This window comes from Mustela lutreola, chromosome 3 (assembly GCF_030435805.1).
Source record: "Mustela lutreola isolate mMusLut2 chromosome 3, mMusLut2.pri, whole genome shotgun sequence".
Lineage (NCBI taxonomy): Eukaryota > Metazoa > Chordata > Mammalia > Carnivora > Mustelidae > Mustela > Mustela lutreola.
This window is the reverse complement of record NC_081292.1, coordinates 182860650-182881300: the sequence shown is the minus strand read 5'-3', so window position 1 is coordinate 182881300 and position 20651 is coordinate 182860650. Positions and strand designations below refer to the sequence as shown.

Below are 20651 nucleotides of genomic sequence, written 5' to 3'. Positions count from 1 at the left end.
AAACCATGTGTTAAAACTCAACATTCTTACACTGAATACAGATTATCTGCCTCTTCCCCTAACCCAAATGAAACCTCCTTTCCTACAGTCTTTATTTCAGTGAATGGGATCACTGCACACTTTTTTTTTTTTTTTAAAGATTTTATTTATTTGACAGACAGAAATCACAAGTAGGCAGAGAGGCAGGCAGAGAGAGGGGAGGAAGCAGGCTCCCCGCTGAGCAGAGAGCCCGATGCGAGGCTCGATCCCAGAACCCTGGGATCATGACCTGAGCCGAAGGCAGAGGCTTTAATCCACTGAGCCACCCAGGCGCCCCTACAAATACAAATCTTTATCAAATACTTATTTGCTTAAAAATATCCAATAACTTCCTAATGCTTTTGAAATTAAGTCCAAACTTCTAAACATGTCTTCAGGCCACATAAAAGCTAGAGCATACATGTCTTTCTTTTGCTTTTCTTCCTCAACACCACGCTCCAACTGTGCAGATCATTCTGAATTTTTTTTTGTTGTGCACTAATTTGCCAGTCTTTCTCACATCTGGGCCTTTGCAAACACTCTTCCTTCTAGTGTCTGGAGATAGCGAAACCTTACCTGGCCAGTCTTCCTGCCCCTCCTGAGTTGATTCACAAGACAATCTGTTGGGCCCCAAATATTTACTATGCATTGGGCAGTGTTGTAGAAGGTAAGGATATAATGATAATTAAAGGAAGATGGCCCTTGTCCTCAAGGAGTTTAAGTACAAAGGCTCTGAGATGAGAAAGAACTTAGCATATTTTGAGGGACAGAGAGAGACAAAGCCACTATGGCTAAGCAGAGTGAAAGAGGGGGAGAGTGGACATAGGTCATGTTGTTTGAGGGGCTGTCGTATGCACTGCAGAATGTTTGGTAACATCCTGGCCTCTATCTACTAGATGCCAGTAGCCACCCTCTTCCCGAGTAGTGAGAACCAAAAATGACAGACATTGTTAAATGTTCCCTGGGGGACAAAAATGGCCTTGGATGAGAATCACTGATCTACTGCAATGGTTCTGAAACTTAACCAATCAGGAGCATTATCGTTAAGGATGGAAAAGAATGAATAGCCATATTCACAGCCAGTCATAATGTCACATCCAAGAAGCTTGGATGAAGTGTAGTGGCAAGTCAAATAAACTTTAAGCAGAACAATAGTGTGATTTATGCTTGAAAAAGATTACTGTGGCTGCTTTGTTCATCAAAGAAGGTCTGGAGGGACCTGGGTGGCTCAGATGGTTAAACATCTGCCTTCAGCTTAAGTCATGATCTCCAGTTCCTGGGATCAAGCCCTACGTAGGGCTCCTACCTCAACAGGGACTCTGCTTCTCCCTCTCCTTGCCTATGCTCTCTTAAAGGAATAAATGACATCTTAAAAAAAAAAGGTCTGTAGCAGGGCAAGAATGGCAGAAGAGGCGTTAGGAATCATTTATAGTGGCCCAGGTGAGAGACAGAAGACTAGAATTGTAGCTATGAAGATAATAAATGGGTGGATTTAGGACCTATTTTGTAGGTACATCTGACCAGATGGACTGAATGTAAGGTGTGAAGTAAAACAGAAAAAGTTAAGGGAGATGTGTTTTTTGGCTTGAGTAAATGGATTTATGATGGTACCATTTGGGGACATAGGGAAGGCGTATTTGGCTGGAGAGTGGAGAATTAGTCAAGTGGACTAATTTTCAAGTAGGCATCTCAATAAAAAAATTTAAAGCTCAGGAGAGAGATCTGGATTAGAGGTACGAATTTAGTTATGTGAGGCTGTGGTAAAACACAAAATCACTCAGGGAGAAGCTTCAGCAGAGAAGATAGCTAAGGTTGTCCTGGGAATACTCCAACAGTGAGAGTTCTGAGGCAGGGAGGGGCGGATAACCGAAGTGGGTAGCTGGCTTAGTAGGAAGAAAACCCCTGCCAAGTGTGGTATCATGGAAGCTCAGAGAAAAAAAGCTTATAGGGGCAGTAGCAGTAGGGGAATGGAAGGTCACAAGAGGGTTTTTTATTTTTTTTTTTATTTTTTATTTTTTTAAAGATTTTATTTATTTATTTGACAGAGAGAGATCACAAGTAGGCAGAGAGGCAGGCAGAGAGAGAGAGAGAGGAGGAAGCAGGCTCCCTGCTGAGCAGAGAGCCTGATGCGGGGCTCGATCCCAGGACCCTGAGATCATGACCTGAGCCGAAGGCAGAGGCTTAACCCACTGAGCCACCCAGGCGCCCCACACAAGAGGGTTTTTTAAAGATGGCTTTTTGTTTTTTTAAAAGATTTTATTTATTTATTTGACAGAGAGAAATCACAAGTAGTCGGAGAGGCAGGCAGAGAGAGAGAGAGGGAAGCAGGCTCCCCGCTGAGCAGAGAGCCCGATGCGGGACTCGATCCCAGGACCCTGAGATCATGACCCGAGCTGAAGGCAGCAGCTTAACCCACTGAGCCACCCAGGCGCCCCAAAGATGGCTTTTTTTTTTTTTTAATATTTTATTTATTTATTTGACAGAGATCACAAGCAGGCAGAGAGGCAGGCGGGGGGTGGGGTGGGGTGGGGGTAGGAAGCGGGCTCCTTGCAGAGCAGAGAGCCCGATGTGGGGCTAAATGCCAGGACCTTGGGATCATGACTTCAGCTGAAGGCAGAGACTTTAACCCACTGAGCCACCCAGGTGCCCCTAAAGATGCTTTTTTTTTTTTTTTTTTTTTTTAAAGATTTTATTTATTTATTTGACAGAGAGAAATCACAAGTAGATGGAGAGGCAGGCAGAGAGAGAGAGAGGGAAGCAGGCTTCCTGCTGAGCAGAGAGCCCGATGCGGGACCAGATCCCAGGACTCTGAGATCATGACCTGAGCCGAAGGCAGCGGCTTAACACACTGAGCCACCCAGGCGCCCTAAAGATGGGGTCTTAATCACTTTAAAATTAAGGCAGACAAAGGGTGCCTGGGTCCGGGATCAGGCTCTCTGCTCAGCCCGGAACCTGCTTCTCCCCTCCCTCTCTGCCTGCATTCTCTGCCTAATTGTGACTTCGATCTCTCTCTCTCTCTCTGTGTGTGTCAAATAAATTAAAAAAAACCTTTTTTTTTTTTTTTTTAAATTAAGGCGGACAAGAATTATTTATTTATTTATTAGAGAGCGAGAAAGAGACAGTGAGAGAGGAAACAAAGCAGGGGGAGTGAGAGAGGGTGAAGTGGGCTTCCCACCAAGCAGGGAGCTCCATGCAGGGCTCAATCCCAGAACCCTGGGATCATGACCTGAGCCTAAAACAGACACTTAACAACTAAGCCACCCAGGTACCCCAGACAAGAATAACTTAAAAGAGAGGGAAGACCAGATGCAGGAAAGAGAGAGTAAAATTTCAAGAGTAAAGGTCTTTAGATGGTACAGTGGGTGAAATTCTGAATATGAACAGAGGGACTGGCCTTATATAAGAGCCAGGATAGTTACTCCAAAACAAAAGTAAAGGCAGAGTTTTCATCTGACTACATCTCTCTTCTTTGAAAAGTACACAGCTTAGCTATAAAGCTAGAGTGTGTGTGGAAAGAGAAATGGAGATTTGAGGAAGACATAACAGAGAATGAGAAAAGAAATTTACTAAAGAAGTATGACAGAACTGACTAGTCACATTTAGTGCCCACTTAAGAGTGCAGTCATGAATAAGAGGGAAGTCTATTCAGCATGAAATTGTGATTTTCTCCAGTAATCTTCAGCTGCTTGGGAGTAGGTATGGCATACAAAACTAGTTGAGCTGGGAGCTAGGCTGTGTCAGGTGACTGTGACAAGGAAGGAGAGGAGAGTACCAAGATCAGCCCATAGGATGGGAAAGTGACAACAAGAGGTGATCAACAACAAAAAAGAAATTTTTTTTTTTTTTAAAGTAGGCTCCACAGCCAGCATGGAGCCCAACATGGGGCCTGAACTCACAAGCCTGAGATCAACAAGATCAAGAGTCATACACAAGCCTGAGCCAAGATCAAGAGTCATACACTTAACTGACTGAGCCACCCAGGCAGCCCCCGACTGGAAATTTTAATGAGATCAAATTATCACTGAAAACAGAACATAACACTCAGTAAGCTGGAAGGAGAGAAGGATATATGAAATCAAGATTTCTTTTTTTTTTCCTTTTCTTTCTTTTTTTTTTTTTTTTTAATATTTATTTACTTGATAGGGAGAGATCACAAGCAGGCAGAGAGGCAGGCAGAGAGAGAGGGAAGAAGCAGGCTCCCCGCTGAGCAGAGAGCCTGATGCAGGGCTCGATCGCAGGACCCTGGATCATGACCCGAGCCGAAGGCAGAGGCTTTAACCCACTGAGCCACCCAGGCGCCCCTGAAATCAAGATTTCAAAGGCAGTACAATTACTAATGAAGACAAAGTCAAGGGGATCAGTTCTCAAACTACCATGCATCAGAATCATTTGGAACCAAAACACCAAACGCTGACTCTTTTTTTTTTTTTTTTAAACAACTTGGCCCTGAAACGTTTTTATTTTTTATTTTTTATTTTTTTTTAAGATTTTATTTATTTATTTGAGAGAGAGACAGAGAGAGCATGAGCGAGGAGAAGGTCAGAGAGCAAAGCAGACTCCCCATGGAGCTGGGAGCCTGATGCGGGACTCGATCCCGGGACTCCGGGATCATGACCTGAGCCGAAGGCAGTCGTCCAACCAACTGAGCCACCCAGGCGTCCCGCAAACGCTGACTCTTATATCCAGAGTTTCTTATTCAGTAATTCTGGGGTGGGGCCACAGATGCATTTCCAGCAAGTTCCCACATGATACTGATGATCTAGGGATATACTATGAGAACGACTAATTTAGGATAGGACTTCTGTCAGTGATCAAGATGGGGTAGGAAAAAAGATTTAGAATTAAGATCAGGAATTAAGAAACCAGGCTGTTGAAAGGACCATTTATGAAGATGCTGAATGCCCTAAGAATGTTGATAAGAGAGAACGAAAGGTAAAAGACAGCTATAGAAAGAGAAAATAGGAGGCAAAGTTTGAGGTCTTGTACTTCAAGGAGCTGGGATTTTTGCAGGATAAAAGTAGACCAAAGGGTTGGAGATGGCATAGGGCAAGAAGGAGAAAACCTATCCCACTTCTAGGCTCTGAATTATCAGGGTATGGGGGAAAAAACAACTTATACTTAAAGAACAGTAGGGCAATCCATAATGGGAGTCTTTCAAAGAAAAACTGGCCTTGACTAAATACTAACGGGACCTAACAACTAAATGCAGTGGGTAATTTTGGGTGTACACACACACACGAATGAGACAATTGGGGAAATGCATATGGACTTCGTACTAGAATTATATATGGAAACACTGTTAGTATTGTTAGGGGCAGTAGCTATTATATAGAAAAATTTCCATGTATTTGGAGATTCAGGTTGAAGTGTTTTAGGGTGAAATATGATACTTGCAATTTCAAACAGTTGCTTTAAAAAAGAAAAGTGCATGTGTCCATGTGTGTAGTCTGCAAAGATGGCTTCCAATGAACTACAAAGTATTGTTGTCGGTATTTGTACTCTTGTGTAGTCACCCAAGAGTGAATCTGGGTAGATTTTCACTGTGAGTGGTTTAAGAACAAAATGTGGTGGAACTGATTCCCTGCTAAATCTCAGCCTAAACGTTACATTAAGGAGGCCAGGCAGCTTCATCCCCTTTTGTGCTCTGGAAGCCCTGAGCTATCATGTAAGAAGCTGGCCACCTTGCTGGAAAGATCATGTGGAGAGGGACGGGCCCTGAGATTACATGGAGATGAAAAGATGAAGAGAAGAGGGGGGAGGGAAAGAAAGAATGGGGAGGGTATCCAGCCACCCTATGGTCCTGTCTAGCCAACATCACCAAGGTGCCTGGCTGAGCCATCTTGGATGTTACAACCTAGTCACAACCAGACAATCCAGAGTTACAAGAGATATTAAAATGTCTTAAGATACTAATTTTGGCTAACTGCCGTACAACTACATACATAGACACACGGTGAGGGGAGAAAGCAAATATGAAAAATGTTTATTAATCAATCTACTTAATTTCTCTGTGGATTTGAACACTTTCAAAATAAAAGACTTACAGTGGATTTTGATATTTGATCATTCCTTGGTTTTACTGTTAATTTTTAAAAGTATGATAGTGGGATTGACGCTGTGTTTTCTAAAAAAGAGTTCTTTTAGAGACACCTGGGTGGCTCAATTGGTAAAGCATCTGCCTTCAGCTCTGGTCATGATCCCAGAGTCCAGGGATCAAGTCCTGCATCAGGCTCCCTCCTCAGCCCGCTTCTCCCTCTGCCTGCTGCTCCCCCTGCTTGTGGCCCCCACCTCTCTGACAAAAAAAAAAAAAAGAATAAAATCTTAAAAAAAAAGTTCTTTTAAAGATATTAAAATCTTTACTGATGAAATTATCTAATATCTGGGATTTACTTCTAAATAATCTAGGGGATGGGGTGAAGAAGGAAGATGGGATATATATGAAAGAAGATTGTCTTGTTTATGATAATTATTGTTAAAGTGTTTTAGGGTAAAATATGGTATCTGCAATTTCAAACACTTGCTTTAAAAATAACATTATTGTTGATAACAGATGTAAGGGAGAAGATTCATTACACTCATCTCTCTACTTTTGTCCTTGCTCCATATTTCCTGTAAGTTAAAAAAAGAAATGTTGCAGCAGAAGCAATGTCTTTGGGTTTCAGTTACAGTAAGGTGAATGGAACAGTGATATTAAAGAAACAAGTAACAAAAGAAGGCGTGCATCCAATTGGGGAAGACAGTCACTGGAGAACAGGATTTTATTTAAAAAGGCTATAAAGTACTTACTAATAAGTTGTTCTCCCCAAAGCTGCTATATGGTTACAAGCTACTGTGGTTATTAATGATATTGATAACTCAGTGTTCTCCCCCACTGGCACAGAGAATCTAGAACTAACTATATGTAAAACTAACTTCCTTTGTTAATTTTAGGGAGATGTAGGACTGGGCAAAGATGTGAAAGGAAGAGCTGAAAGCAGGAATTACTGGCAAAAGGCAAAAGCACTAATGTTAACCAATGATATCTAAGGGCAGTGACTGTTAAGTTTAATAAGAGAAAGGGATGTCCTAAGGATACTTCCATCAAAAAGGGAGGAAAAAAAGGAATATCTATATCCAAAACCATCTGCTTTTTGCATCCAATTAGACTGAGGATATACTAATTCTTACCTTTACTTGCACATAAAGTAATTCACAATTGATGAGGCCTAACCCCAAGAATACAGAAAATAGGGCGCCCGGGTGGCTCAGTGGGTTAAAGCCTCTGCCTTCGGCTCAGGTCATGATCCCAGGGTCCTGGGATCAAGCCCCACGTCGGGCTCTCTGCTCCAAGGAAAGCCTGCTTCCTCCTCTCTCTTCCTGCCTCCCCGCCTACTTGTGATCTCTCTCTCTCTCTGTCAAATAAATAAATAAAATCTTAAAAAAAAAAGAATACAGAAAATAATTGTGATTTACTACTATTCTCTTCACCTCCCAAATTCTAGGCTTGACATACTCACACATCAGCTACATAGACAGATAAACATACATATTAGGGATATCTGGAGAAGAATACTAGAATTGGTTATAGGAAGAGGTAGTAAAAGTTTTCTACCTAAAAAATCTTTAAATAACCACAGTGTACAAGGCAAGGAGGCTCTGTTTTTCCCATTGACAGATTGAAAAATAACAAAATATGAATAATTACCACAAAATAAATTTTTATCTGTATAGCACTTTACACTATATATGTATATAGGTGACCTAACATTCTACTCACAATCTTCTGAAGTACTTGGTGTACCCCGTATAGAGATAAGAAAATGGAGTACCAAAGAGGTTAAATCGCCTGTTTAGAAAATTCTATGGGCCGCTTGGGTGGCTCAGCTGGTTAGGCATCCAACTCTTGATTTCACCTTAGGTCGTGATCTCAGGGTTGTGAGATCAAGCCCAGCATCAGGGCCATGCTCAGTTTAGTCTGTCTGTCCCTCTCTGCCCCCTCTGCTCCTCCCCTTGCTCTCTCTCTAAAATGAATAAATAAAACCTTTAAAATAAATTCAGAAGTAGTCAGTGGTACTGCCAAGATGAGGGGCTTTAAACCTAACCTCTTAGTTCAGGGGTCTTTCTACCATTATTATAAAGGGATGAATCCAAAGGAGAATGGAGAACTTGAATTATTTTATACACTAAAACCTGGTACAAATTCAGATATAGAAAAATGAGGAAATAATTACAGATTTCTGAGAATAGTGGGAAAAAAAAAGTACCAAAAAATGACACATTTACTTAACTGCACAAAGGAATCCTAACTTTTCTTTTGATGTACACTTAAAGGGATACAGCATACTTTACCAACAGCCTCTGGAAACTACTCACAATATATACTTCTCATTTTTTAAAATGATTTTTTTAAAAAAGCATGAAAATATGATTAGTTCTATTACCTGGGTCCATATTACCTCCCATTATTTACAAGCCACTTGTCCTTATAAGGCTTCAGAACACAGTTGTGCCTTACCCGACGTTTATTTTCATTAAACCTACCGGGCTCTGTGACTGGTTTGGGCTTCTCAGTCTCCACAGGGTCTTGATTTTCAGGCATTTCTTGAATATCATCTTCTGCAAATCCGGTATCTGGGCTGCTGGTTGGTTTATCATCATCTTCATGACTCAGAGTTGGTGAAGCTTCTCTCTTACTCATCTCTAAAACAGCTGCTAGAAGCTCTTCTTCGCTCATTCCGTCAAATCCGGAGTTTTCCAATTCAGACTTATCAGGATCTACCCTACATGATCTTGAATCCTGAAAAAGAGAGTCACTTTTAGAGGAAACCTGATGGCCTGAGAGTATAGCAATCTTAGAGTTTAAAGTGAGTTTATTTATTTCTAAAATGTTTCCTCTCTTTGATGTTTTGAGTTGACAATAGCCAATATATGAACTCACTGGCAAGCCTAATTTTCTTCTAATAAATATATAGGGACACATGTTTATTGATCACAGTAAGTGTTAAGTAAAGGATTTGGGAAATACATAAAAAATAAAATAAATTCACTCAAAATCCATTACTCAGAGATAATTATAGTAAGTATTTTTGGTGTATTTTCTTCCAGATATACGTGGGTCGCAATACGGACACTATCACCACACCTAGTATTTTTCTGTTTCTAAAAATTATTTTGTATTTTTAAATTTTTTACTTAAATTCGATTTAGTTAACATACAGTGTATTATTAGTTTCGGGGGTAGAATTCAGTGATTCATCAGTTGCATATAGCACCCAGTGTTCATAACATCAAGGGCTCTCCTTAATGTCCAATTACCCCATCTCCCCATTCACCTTCTCCAGTAACCCTGTTTGTTTCCTATCATTAAGAGTCTCTAGCAGTTTGCTCCCTGTTTTTATTATTTTATTTTCCTTGCCTTTCCTTATGTCCATCTGTTTTGTTTCTTAAATTTCACCATACGAGAGAAATCATATGGTATGTCTTTCTCTGAGTGACTTATTTCACTTATCAAGATACTCTCTCTTTCTATCCACATTGTTATGAATGGCAAGATTTCACTCTTTTGATGGCTGAGTAATATTCCATTGTATGTATATACCACATTTTCTTTACCCATTCATCCATTGATGGGCATCTGGGCACTTTCCATAATTTGGCTATTGTGGACACTGCTGCTATAAACACTGGGGTGCATGTGCCCCTTGAAATCACTATGTTTGAATACTTTGGATAAATAGTAGTGTAATTGTTGGGTCACAAGGTAGTTCTATTTTTAACTTTTTTGAGGAACCTCCATAATGTTTTCCAGAATGGTCGCACCAGTCTGCATTCCCACCAACAGTGTAAAGGGGTTCCCCTTTCACCACATCTTCACCAACATCTACTGTTTCCTGAGTTGTTAACTTTAGCCATTCTGACTGTACACCTAATATTTTTTCCCTAATATTTCTATTTAAATGTTGAATCACCATGTTTTTCTTTTTTCCAAATAAATGAGAAAAATAAAAACATCAATATTATATAAATATTCAGAAGTTATTTTCTGATGACCTCTCTCTCGTTTCTGGGAGAACTTCTGACTTTCTACCATTTCTCACTCAAGGTGAACAGCCAAAAACTATCTTCAGCTTTGAAATAAGATGGGAAACAAGCCAATAAAAATTAACTACTAAATTGTTATCTTAACAAAAGGGAGATTTATAATCAGTCACATGAAATGATGCAAACTCCTAGGGAAGCTTGTATCTTCAAAGTATTAACTATCATTATGTGTCAAGATAGAGAATGATAAAGTTATGCCTTCTCACATTCATTATTTAAACCTCTACATTACCTGCTTGACTGCTGATGTAAAATGTTTACTACAGTCCCCCATATATTAACAATTAGTATTAAATAAAGCAAATGATTACTTCAGGACCCACACGTTAAAGTAGCTCTGAAGAGTAACAGGAGAAAGCAATTTACCTGTCACTGCTAAAGTCTCAAATCATAGAAACAACCCAAGTGTCCATCAATGGATAAATAAATACATATACAATAGGATACTATTCTGCCACAAAAAAACAAAACCTTGCCATTTGCAACAAAATGGATGGACCTTGAAGGTATTAAGCTAAGTGAAATGAGTCAGATAGAAAAAGACAAATACCATATAATCTTGCTCACATGTGGAGTCTAACAAAACAAAACACAAAACCCCACCAAGCTCACAGATGTAGAGAACAGACTGCTGGTAGTTAGGGGTGGAAGCCTGTGTGTGTGTGTGTGTGTGTGTGTGTGTGTGTGTGTGTGAGAGAGAGAGAGAGAGAGAGAGAGACCGACACAGACAGACAGACAGAAATGGGAAAAGCAGGCCAACCTCCAGTTATAAAATAAATAAGTCACAAGGATGAGGATGTAATGTACAGAATTAGACTACTGTTAATATTTTATTGCAGATTTGAAAGTTGCTTAAGAGAACAGATCTTAGAAGTCCTTCCTACAAGAATTTTTTTTTGCTAACTATGTATGGTAATGGGTATTAACTAGACTTACTGAAGTAATCTTCTTGCAAGACATAAAAATACTGAATCAATATACTGTACACCTGAAACTAAAATGTCAATTATACCTTAATAAAAAAAGTCCCAATGCATTTTTATTTTTTTTTAAAGATTTTATTTATTTTTTTAACAGAAACATAGCAAGAGAGGGAACACAGCAGGGGGAGTGGGAGAGGGAGAAGCAGGCTCCCTGCTGAGCAGAGAGCCCGATGCGGGGCTGGATCCCAGGACTCTGGGATCATGACCTGAGACAAAGTCAGATGCTTTATGACTAAGCCACCCAGACACCCTGTCCCAGTCCATTTTTTAAACAGACTGGTTTTGTAGTTACAGAAAGTATACTCTTTAAAAGTAGTGTTTCAACAGACCCATCCAGTTTATGAATTTATGATCTATGCTATTTTATTAAGTTTGCTTAAAAAAAAGTTTGCCAATGTTCATTATAAAGGCATTTTTTTGGACAGTAAGAGCTATACAAATATTTGTCAAGTATTTTGATGAGAAATTACTTACTTTTTCCAGGTCTTCCGGCTGCTGTTCGCAGCCTGACATTTCACAGATTCTCTGGCTAAGGGCCACAGAGCGTTTCAGCTCATCCTCACTGTCTGAATCAAGGCATAAAGCCAAGGAGCTCTTGGATTTGAAGGGGAAATTCCTGTAATTTAAGAAAAAAACCCTCTATGAGTCTGATAAATTAACATTTGTCCTTGTTATTCCCTTGATGTGTGAATACCAAAATAAAAAACTTTTCCATTATGGAAAATGACTTACAGAGAAAAAAAGATACAGCAATAGTGGTGTATTTAAGCATTACCTTTGCCCCACTCCAAAACAGCCATGCTTTGAAAATTTGACAATTGTTACGCTATAATAAAATCCATCTGTAAACCAATCACTTTGTGCCTTTTTTCTTTTAATGATCAACCCCAAAGTTTTTGTTTTTATAAAGCAAGTTCTCTACTGAATGCATGCAGACATAGCAATGAATAAATGTTTTTGACAACACTGTGCATGAGGGCTAATTTTTGATCTTTTAAATTATGATCCATGTATTTTAAAATTAACAGTAACATTCCACTTATCCAATTATATGTAGGTCAGACTTCTGGCAACCTCTACTTTCCAGAACACAGGGATTCAAAAGTAAGAAAAAAGGCTTCTGAGGAAAGCAGTAGTTTCAAAGCCAATGTACTTTTTACTCTTTAGACAGGGACCCTTTCCTTCCTAGGAAATGGTGTATAAAATAACATAGCAAGTTCATCAAGAAATGAGAGCTAGGAAATGAGAGAGAATAACCACAAAAAGGGCAATAAAGAACTATGAAGTCATTTAATATAAACTGTTTTGTAAGAATTAAAAGCCTCAGAGGGCATTATCATAATAAAACACAGGGCAGTAAGTGACACTCATAATGCTGATTCTAAGTCATTAAAATATATTTAAATTATCTTCAGTGTTTTATTTAGGAATAGAAGGAATTCTGTAAGGTTACAGAGTATATAACCATCTAAAATGGCTAAGCATCTTAGAGATTAATGCTTAAAAAAGCAATATTAAGCTATGTAAAAATTTGTATGTGGAATACCAAATATCATTCTTCAGTGATACCAGATAAGTAAGGTGTTACTGCAATTGTCTTCTAAGTGAGCTGAAAATAAACTAAAAGAAAAAGTGGTAAAGGTCAAAGAGCACGAACTTCTTTGATGGAGGTTAACATAAATTCATATACTATACTCAAAAAAAAAAAAAAAACTAAAATGGAAATTGGAAAAATGCAATTAATCTAAATGTAAAAACTGTAAATAAACATATAGAATGATGGCACCAAGAAATAAGAGGCCACAATGGAAACCAGGAGGATTGCATAGCAATGTAGATCAAAGAAAAGAGGCAAGTGGTCAGTGATAAACCCAAACATAGTCTGTGGCTGAGAGCACCCAGGTTATCACTGCACTCCAGCCTGTACACTTAAATAGCCTCCATTATGTGTTCAAAAGGGTTTTCAGTATAACTTAGAAATAGCCAATTAGCCATCTTAATTCCTCATTTCTGATTTCATGCTCACCAAGCAAAGCTGAATGTATTAATTTGTTTACCCATGTAAACACTTTGCTGAAGGACGGTGACACCTGGCTACAAATATACCAGGGTCAAATGTGACAAAGGACATTGCAGAAGAACCAACGGTATTCTTGTTCGTAACTCAGCCTCTTTTAAGTTTGATCGGCATGACAGGTCTTCTAGGGCCTAATTATCTTTTATTGACCAACTTTCAAATTCTCATATCAGTAGACCCTGGAGAACAGATGACCATGCCAAATATAATGATGCCCAATGAAACCCTCTCCTTCTTGAAACTATAGTGATTTGGTACATAAAGAGTGCATTCCATTAATAATTACTATATTCACAGAAGGCAGCTTGCCTGTAGTAAGGAAAAATATTCATCCTGTAAATGCATCACTTGCTCACTTTCTAAGCAGCCAAGTGGTATTGCTCATTTGTATCTTGAGAACGGGCAAGAGTATTCATATCGGTACCATTTCAGATTTCTAGTCATGTTAGTCATCTGGTTTTAATTGCACTGAAAAATAATTAACAGGAGGAAAAGAAAATAGCAGTTCCCAAATATCATTTTATGATTATATAAGCCCCCCAAAGCCCTTAAACAACAGAAGTGTCTCTTTTCTAAAAGTACTTTGGGACATCAAATTTTCAGAAAAACAAATTTTAAAGATAAATGACAACCAAGTCATTTAGAACTGTTTAATCAGGAACTGTGGTTCTAGTTAAATCATAGAGGAGATGTATTTTTTCTTTCTTTTTTTTTTTTTTTAAAGTATCTGCTTCCCTTCTTGGACAAATTTTTTCATCTTAAGTAGAAAATATAGAACATCTATAGAATAGCTACATTTCACTGTGTGTTTGTTTTCTTGTTCCCTTTCAGAATTGCTCCAGTTCAGTGTCTAAGATAGGAAGTCCCAGACTGGCTAGCAACAGGTGAAAAGATATTTTGGGAACCCCACCATGTGTAGCTTTAAGGAACAGTGCTTTATACCAACAGTGGTTATTTATCCCTTCAGGCCTTAAAATCCCTTGTCATCAGCCAATTTCTATAGTTGCAGGTTGAAAATATAACGGATTAACAGATGATTTAAGAAGTTTAAAAACAAAATTTTGAGAAGATCATCTGAATGTGCTTCATTCTGTTAAAGATTTGTTATATGCTAGGTTATACTTCAAAGCAGATTCAGGAAAATTACGAAGTATAGTAATAGAGAGCAGTTATCATGCAAAGAAAAACAAAGAAAAGGGGAGGGGATAATCTTGGAAATTAGGGTAAGCCAAATCCTTAAAAATACAAATTTTGGGTACACAAGAAATATAACTCACTTTGAAGGTGTAGAAGGGCTGGTGATGCAGGAATTCACCATTTGAGAGGCTTTCAATGGTCTAGAACTATCAGAAAATTAGAAAATATATAATGTATATAATTACATTATTAAAAATATATTTAACTTATAAACTGAATTATTCTATACTATAGCTCCTTATATATCCTTTTGAAAAGCAAGTAATTATAATACTTCTACTAGCTATAGAGGCCAAAAGAGAAAACAAAACACCATCTGTAGGCTCTTCCTGATCCAATGATCTAAAAAAACAGCATTGGAAATGAAGTCAAAGGTAATGCATATGAAAGAACAACTTGGGAAAAATTATCTTGCCTCAGTTCTTTACTTTTAAGCAATAAAATAATAATAGCTCTCATTTATTGAGGACTTACTGGTTCTCAGACACTGGAGTAAGAGCTCATGTGTACTACCTCACTTAATGTTCCACATCATCCCATTATTTCCCCATACACAGGTCAAAGAACTTGTCCAAAGTATTCAAGCAGTTCCACTGTGGAATCACAGAGCCTGGTTTCAGGCCTGTGATCATAAATCACCCACACTGATGGCCACAAAGAGTAACAGTTCTACCAGCAGAGGGCAGTTTGCATTAAGCAAAAACATCTATTCTGATGAAAGCCCGTAAAAGAAAACCCAGAAACACTTAAGACTCTGGGAAAATATCTTTATTAGTAAGAGTCCTTCAGTGTAAACTTACACAATGTAGCATATATTTCAATTATGAATCCAAGGGAAATACATTTTATAAAACTGAATCAATTATCGTTAGCAAATACTCATTCACCTTCTGAAAGGTCTATTTATTCTACGTTAGCCAAGAGATCTGGCTCTTCCAGTTACTAACTGCATCGTGACCTTAAGAAAATCACTTACTCTCCTTGGATCTTCTCTGTAAAGCTAAAAATTTAGACAAAATCTCTAAGATCCTTTTCACTTCTAAAGTTGGAGAACTTTGTGATTCTTCCAAATTAGAGTTCAAGTATAAAAGAGCTACAATACATGGCTTCAAAGTAATGTAAGTAGAGTAATGCAAGAAAGAGCCATGTTCAGAGAAGTCCTAAGGTCTTCCCAGCACACATGATGATGCAAAATCAAAAGTAAAGGTTACTTCTTTTATCACAGAAAAATTTCTAGGAACCACAGAAGTTCTTCATTCACATTGGTGATAATACATTTATGAAAATACAATCAATCTGGGGGGGCACTAAATCAAATTTAGTACACCATTTCTCAAACTTGCATATCCCAAAGAGTCAGCAAAGGCATTTAAAAAAATACTTATTTTCAAGCCCTATCTCAGATCTACTAAAACAGAACTATTAGGAAAGAACACAAGAATTAGTATTTTTAGTGTTCAGTGACTCTTATGAACAAGCAAATTTGATTTATATTCCCCAAATGTACCAAACTTGTCTTCTAGTGATCTAAAAGATTAAGAGCACTCTCTAAAAAGGTTAACTTATGAAGAAAGGCAATTAATGTACTCAGAAAAACGTTAAGCATTTTATTTAATTACTTCCATCAGGCAGTAATTTGACCCAAAATCCCAAAATAAAGCAAAATTAAAATCTCCTTCTTGGTCCGATTTTACCTGAGAGTCATGTTATCTAGTTCAGCCATTGTTTTGATCAGATACTAAAGCCCTTCTACTTCAAAAGGAATGGTAAAGAAATTCTCTCTCAAGGACTTACATTGCCATATGTGCACTCCAACCAAGGGTGAAGGGTGGTTTTGTATTTTCAGTGCAATGAGAGGATAGGGTCAGGTATCTTGGGATGATGACTTGCTGCCCAATCTTGTTGTTAAGTGAGAGAGTGACATTGAAGCTGTATCGTTTCAAATGCAGAATGAGGATCCTGAAAAACAGGAGATGATACAACTAGTTCACACATAACAAAGCTAGCTCTCTTACCAGTAACTAACCATGTTAGACAGCTTTTGACTTAAAGAATACTTTTGGCTAAAGATCTTTCAAAGAACGTTTACTGAATAGCTGCCATGTGTTAGGCATTGTGCTAGGTACTAAGAATATAAATAAAAATAAAACATGGGCATTGGGTGGATAAATGAGGTCTGGGTAAAATATTTATAATGCTCACTGAAATAAAAAACAACCACCAAATAGAACACATTGTATTTTAAAATGTTGGTATTGGGGGGCACCTGGGTGACAAAGTCGGTTGAGTATCGGACTCTCAGCTTTGGCTCAGGTCATGAGACTGAGCTCTGAAGGTGGCTCCACACTCAGCATGGAGTCTGTGTGGTCTCTCTCTCCCTCTGAGCCCCTCCCCCTGATTCCCTCTCTAAAATAAATATATAAATCCTAAAAAAAAAATCTTTTAAAATTACTAAAATGTTGGTATTGGGTTAAATCCTTAAATTATTTACTTTAATGTTACATAGTTTACAAAAAAATAGGCATTATATAACAACTAATGGTAATTTAAAGTGTTAAACAGCCCTTATGTTTGACAGTGAACATTAAATATTTCACGATGATTTTTGACAAGAACTGTTTTTTTTTAAAGTAGGCTCCATGCCCAGCATGGAGCCCAACACAGGGCTTGAACTCATGACCCCATAATTAAGACTTGAGCTGAGATCAAGAGTCAAACACCCAGGCACTCCTGACAAGAACTGCTCTTATTTCAATGTGTAGCACTTTCTCTGGAAAAAAGCTAAGAAAGAAATAGGGAAGTTTTCTCAACTTACAAAAAGTTCTACAAAATTTACATGCCAAATCTGGGTTGCGGGTCTGAAAAGGCTTTTAGCTCTGTAGAAATACTTCTTTTTAGTTACTATTGTGCCAACCTTTTCACCTCTGATACAGACCATAATCTCTGCTTAATGGACTAAATATATTTCACAGCCCACAAGAACACTTTAAAATTTGAATTTCAGAACTCTTATGGGAATAAACCTCAATTCTAGGCAAAATAATGTCTGCTTTATGGAGAATGGTTTCCTTTCTTACCGTACGTATCTTTATCACAGAAGCCATAAACTAAAAAAATTGTAAATTAAAGTTACTATGTTTTTCTTTAGAAAGTATGCTAGAACTCATAATCTTCAAATTCACAACCTGAGAGAACACAAGGATCTAAATGGTATGAAGAGAATAAAACTAATGTCAAATACTTCCACTAAAGTTCCAAATAATCCTACCAAAATAAAAGGTAATATGAAACAGATGATAGTCAAAATCACTTTTCTACAAAGATAAGGTGGACTAAAACTGAACATATTTGATAAAGATACCTGGCCCTTCAAGAATCAATGTAAACTGCCTTTAATACTGAAATGCAAAAGTCTGACAATCAGAATTTATGATACAAAGGCTTCTAAAGTTCGGAGTAAGTAGACAAACTGTAACACAAGCGACCTACCATAAAAAAAGGAAAAAATTTCCCTTGGTTATTTTTTTTTCTCACTAAAAGAAGAAATAGCTAGACACTAGAAAAAGAATCAGACATTCAGTTTGCCAGGTCAAACAAGTACTTCAAATTGTACATGCTTCCCTTAGTTAATAACAGCTGGGAACAATCAGTCCTTTGCCTTAAGGTTTGTCTCCTCCACCTCCTGCCTCAAAAACACCCACCAATAGGAAAGAATAAGTATCTCGAGTAGGAAATGGTCAATATAATACTGCTATGATTTAGAAAGTAATTTCTTTAAAAGAAATTCATTTTCTAGAAACGAGATAATGGAATGTAAAAGAACTAGTCTCTAGGGGCTAGGTTCCAGAAACTCTACACTTACAGAAAAGTGAAGCTAATAAAAGAAAGTAAAGCACTTTGCAGGCAAAGTGCCACATAAATACTTAATAATAACAACCTTGTTTGTGGTTGAGATCTATTCTTGGAAAGAACTAGAAGCTGTACTATAATCACATCGTATTTTGTCTAACTAGTTTGGTTTTATGTATGTTTACACAGAGCTAATGTAAGTTAATTTCATTCCTAATTCTGAATTGTTTTGATTATAGGTAACTTACTAACTTACAAGATGCTTTGAATAAAGGAATCCAAAAAAAAAAAACCAACCCCTGCAGAAAATTACTCTTCTTGTTTTATTTTCATGCACACACATGTATGTATTTGTGGAAGATTTTTACTGAAGGTTTCAGAGAAGAGGAGACTAGCACATAATCAAACTGCAAATTATAACTGAATGTCATACATTACCAAATTAAAAATCTACTACATAGTCCCTACCATTGTTCCAAAATCTCACCAGCTACCGCCATCTTTCAAGGAATCTCAAGTGACTTCCCTTGTTCAGCATTCCAAATCGTCGTCCTTTCTTACACAAGAGCTTCCATCCTCCACCTTCTCCTACCTCAGCTTTGCTTTCCCAATCCATTCCAGTGAGCCACTGACCAGTAATATCTGTGAGTACTTTAAAGAAGGAAAACTGAAGAGCAATTCATTTTACCTGGGTAGCCTGTTAAATTTGTGCCTGACAAGAGCACACTTCCCACCACACTTCTCACAGGAATACTCAAGTTCTTCTGCCTGTAAAGAGACAAGAGGGAAAAATAAAGAAGCATGAAGTTGAATCAGCACTACCCCATTACATGCTAACACTCTTTTCTAGTCAACTAGTTTAGTGCAATGACGACTCCGACCAGTTTAAATTTTGTGTCTAGAGTCACAAGCCTTACTAAATTGACCTAATCCTCAAAATAGATATAATATCATGCCCTATTTCAGAATTCCTAATTTCCTTTTTTACCATGGAAACATCTCAATTTATGACAGCAACTAGACTCTACAGTAGCAGATTCTCAACCTTTTCCCCATGGATGCACAAGAACCACTGCCAAGAGTATATCCAGATTGTAACATTTGGCCATAGCAGAGATAAGATCACCTTTGGGTTAGGCGGAGTTCCTGGTCTGTTAGGTGTAACTCTACCCCTTTCTTATAATGGAACTCAATCTTCTGGTGACAGCCCACTAAGAACTGTTCTAAAAGGACCAAAGTTTGGGGTGGATATCATTACCTAGAGAAAACTGAAACAAGAAATCCTTAAAAAAATGGGGGTAAACATACACAGGAAAAGCTTCAAATTCTATGATAATAACAGGAATAGTAAGGAATGATAAAACAAAAAGAAAAGCAGAGTATTTATCTTTGGGTAGAGCTGAATGTTCATCATTTAAAGAATAGAATTTTTTTTTAAACCTCAGGAAGACAACCCTGCCTATTTGCTACAACAAAACAAGACCCACTGTTAAAGAGACAAAGGGTGATCCTGGCAAATTTCCTCAGTTATAAAGGACTGCTACACAACAGGTCCAATTATGCCCCCAAAACTTGCTGAGTATCTGTGACAGTGCATCACAGAAACATATTCATCTACAGCTTTGACTAAACATGACTTTTCCCTTTTGTTTCTAACAGGTTACATACAACCTAAGGAAAAGAAAAGAGTATTTTTTCATTCCTCAGATCTTAGATACAAACTCATAAAGCATCTCTAATTTTTACCAACACTACCAAATTTTAGCACATGCTTCAAGTTAATATTTGTTTATAAATAACTGCTTCTTCTATGGTTGTCTAAAACACCTGCTATTGAATTCATGTATATTCTACTTAGCCAATCAACAGTCTTCTTCAATGAGTTAACATTAGGTTTATCAAGCTCTTAAAATTAAATTTTATAAATATTTCTCATTTGTTTTTCCTTTCATATAATTTTGTTGAAACTCTTGTCTTAAAGAAACCAATTTCAAATACAATTACCTATGCTATATAAAACTTAGGTATGTGAAGATCCCAAAAAATATTACTTACCCTAAAGAAAAGATCAAGAGAATCTTGAATTGAACGAGGAGGGAGTGGCTTTTTCCTTCGAGGAAGGTCAATGGAGAGGTCATTAAACTGTTCTCTCTTGGGAATAATCTCTCCACATCTGTCCGAATAAAAGACAAATGGAAGCATTTAGAAGTCTAACTGTGCAATACAAAATAAATACAAATATACTTCAGAAACACTGTGCCTGCAGAGAACTTCGCAGGTACTGACAAAGACTATCCTTAGTTGATAAGCAATATACAACACGTGAGACTTGCAAGTATTTAAGTACTTTATCAGAATGCTAATTTTTTTTTAAAAAGCCCCAAAAGTTAAAAACACTGAAGTACGACATACGCATAGAAAAGTGAACCAAAGTTGTACAGTTTCAT

General features: G+C 37.7%; 1 protein-coding gene across 5 annotated transcripts in view; it reads right to left on the bottom strand.

Annotated features, from left to right (window-relative positions):
• The window catches only part of USP37 (ubiquitin specific peptidase 37), an 86650-nt gene that overhangs the window by 15890 nt on the left and 50109 nt on the right, over positions 1–20651 (bottom strand). For 4 of the 5 annotated variants that reach the window (XM_059168050.1, XM_059168046.1, XM_059168048.1 and 1 more), the window contains 6 exons: positions 20260–20377; positions 18893–18972; positions 16150–16314; positions 14436–14501; positions 11556–11697; positions 8539–8794 (listed from right to left, as the gene is read on the bottom strand). In XM_059168050.1, coding sequence (XP_059024033.1) covers positions 8539–8794; positions 11556–11697; positions 14436–14501; positions 16150–16314; positions 18893–18972; positions 20260–20377 — 827 coding nt within the window. The remainder of the gene's footprint in view (positions 1–8538; positions 8795–11555; positions 11698–14435; positions 14502–16149; positions 16315–18892; positions 18973–20259; positions 20378–20651) is intronic. The other variant, XM_059168049.1, reaches the window with a different exon arrangement.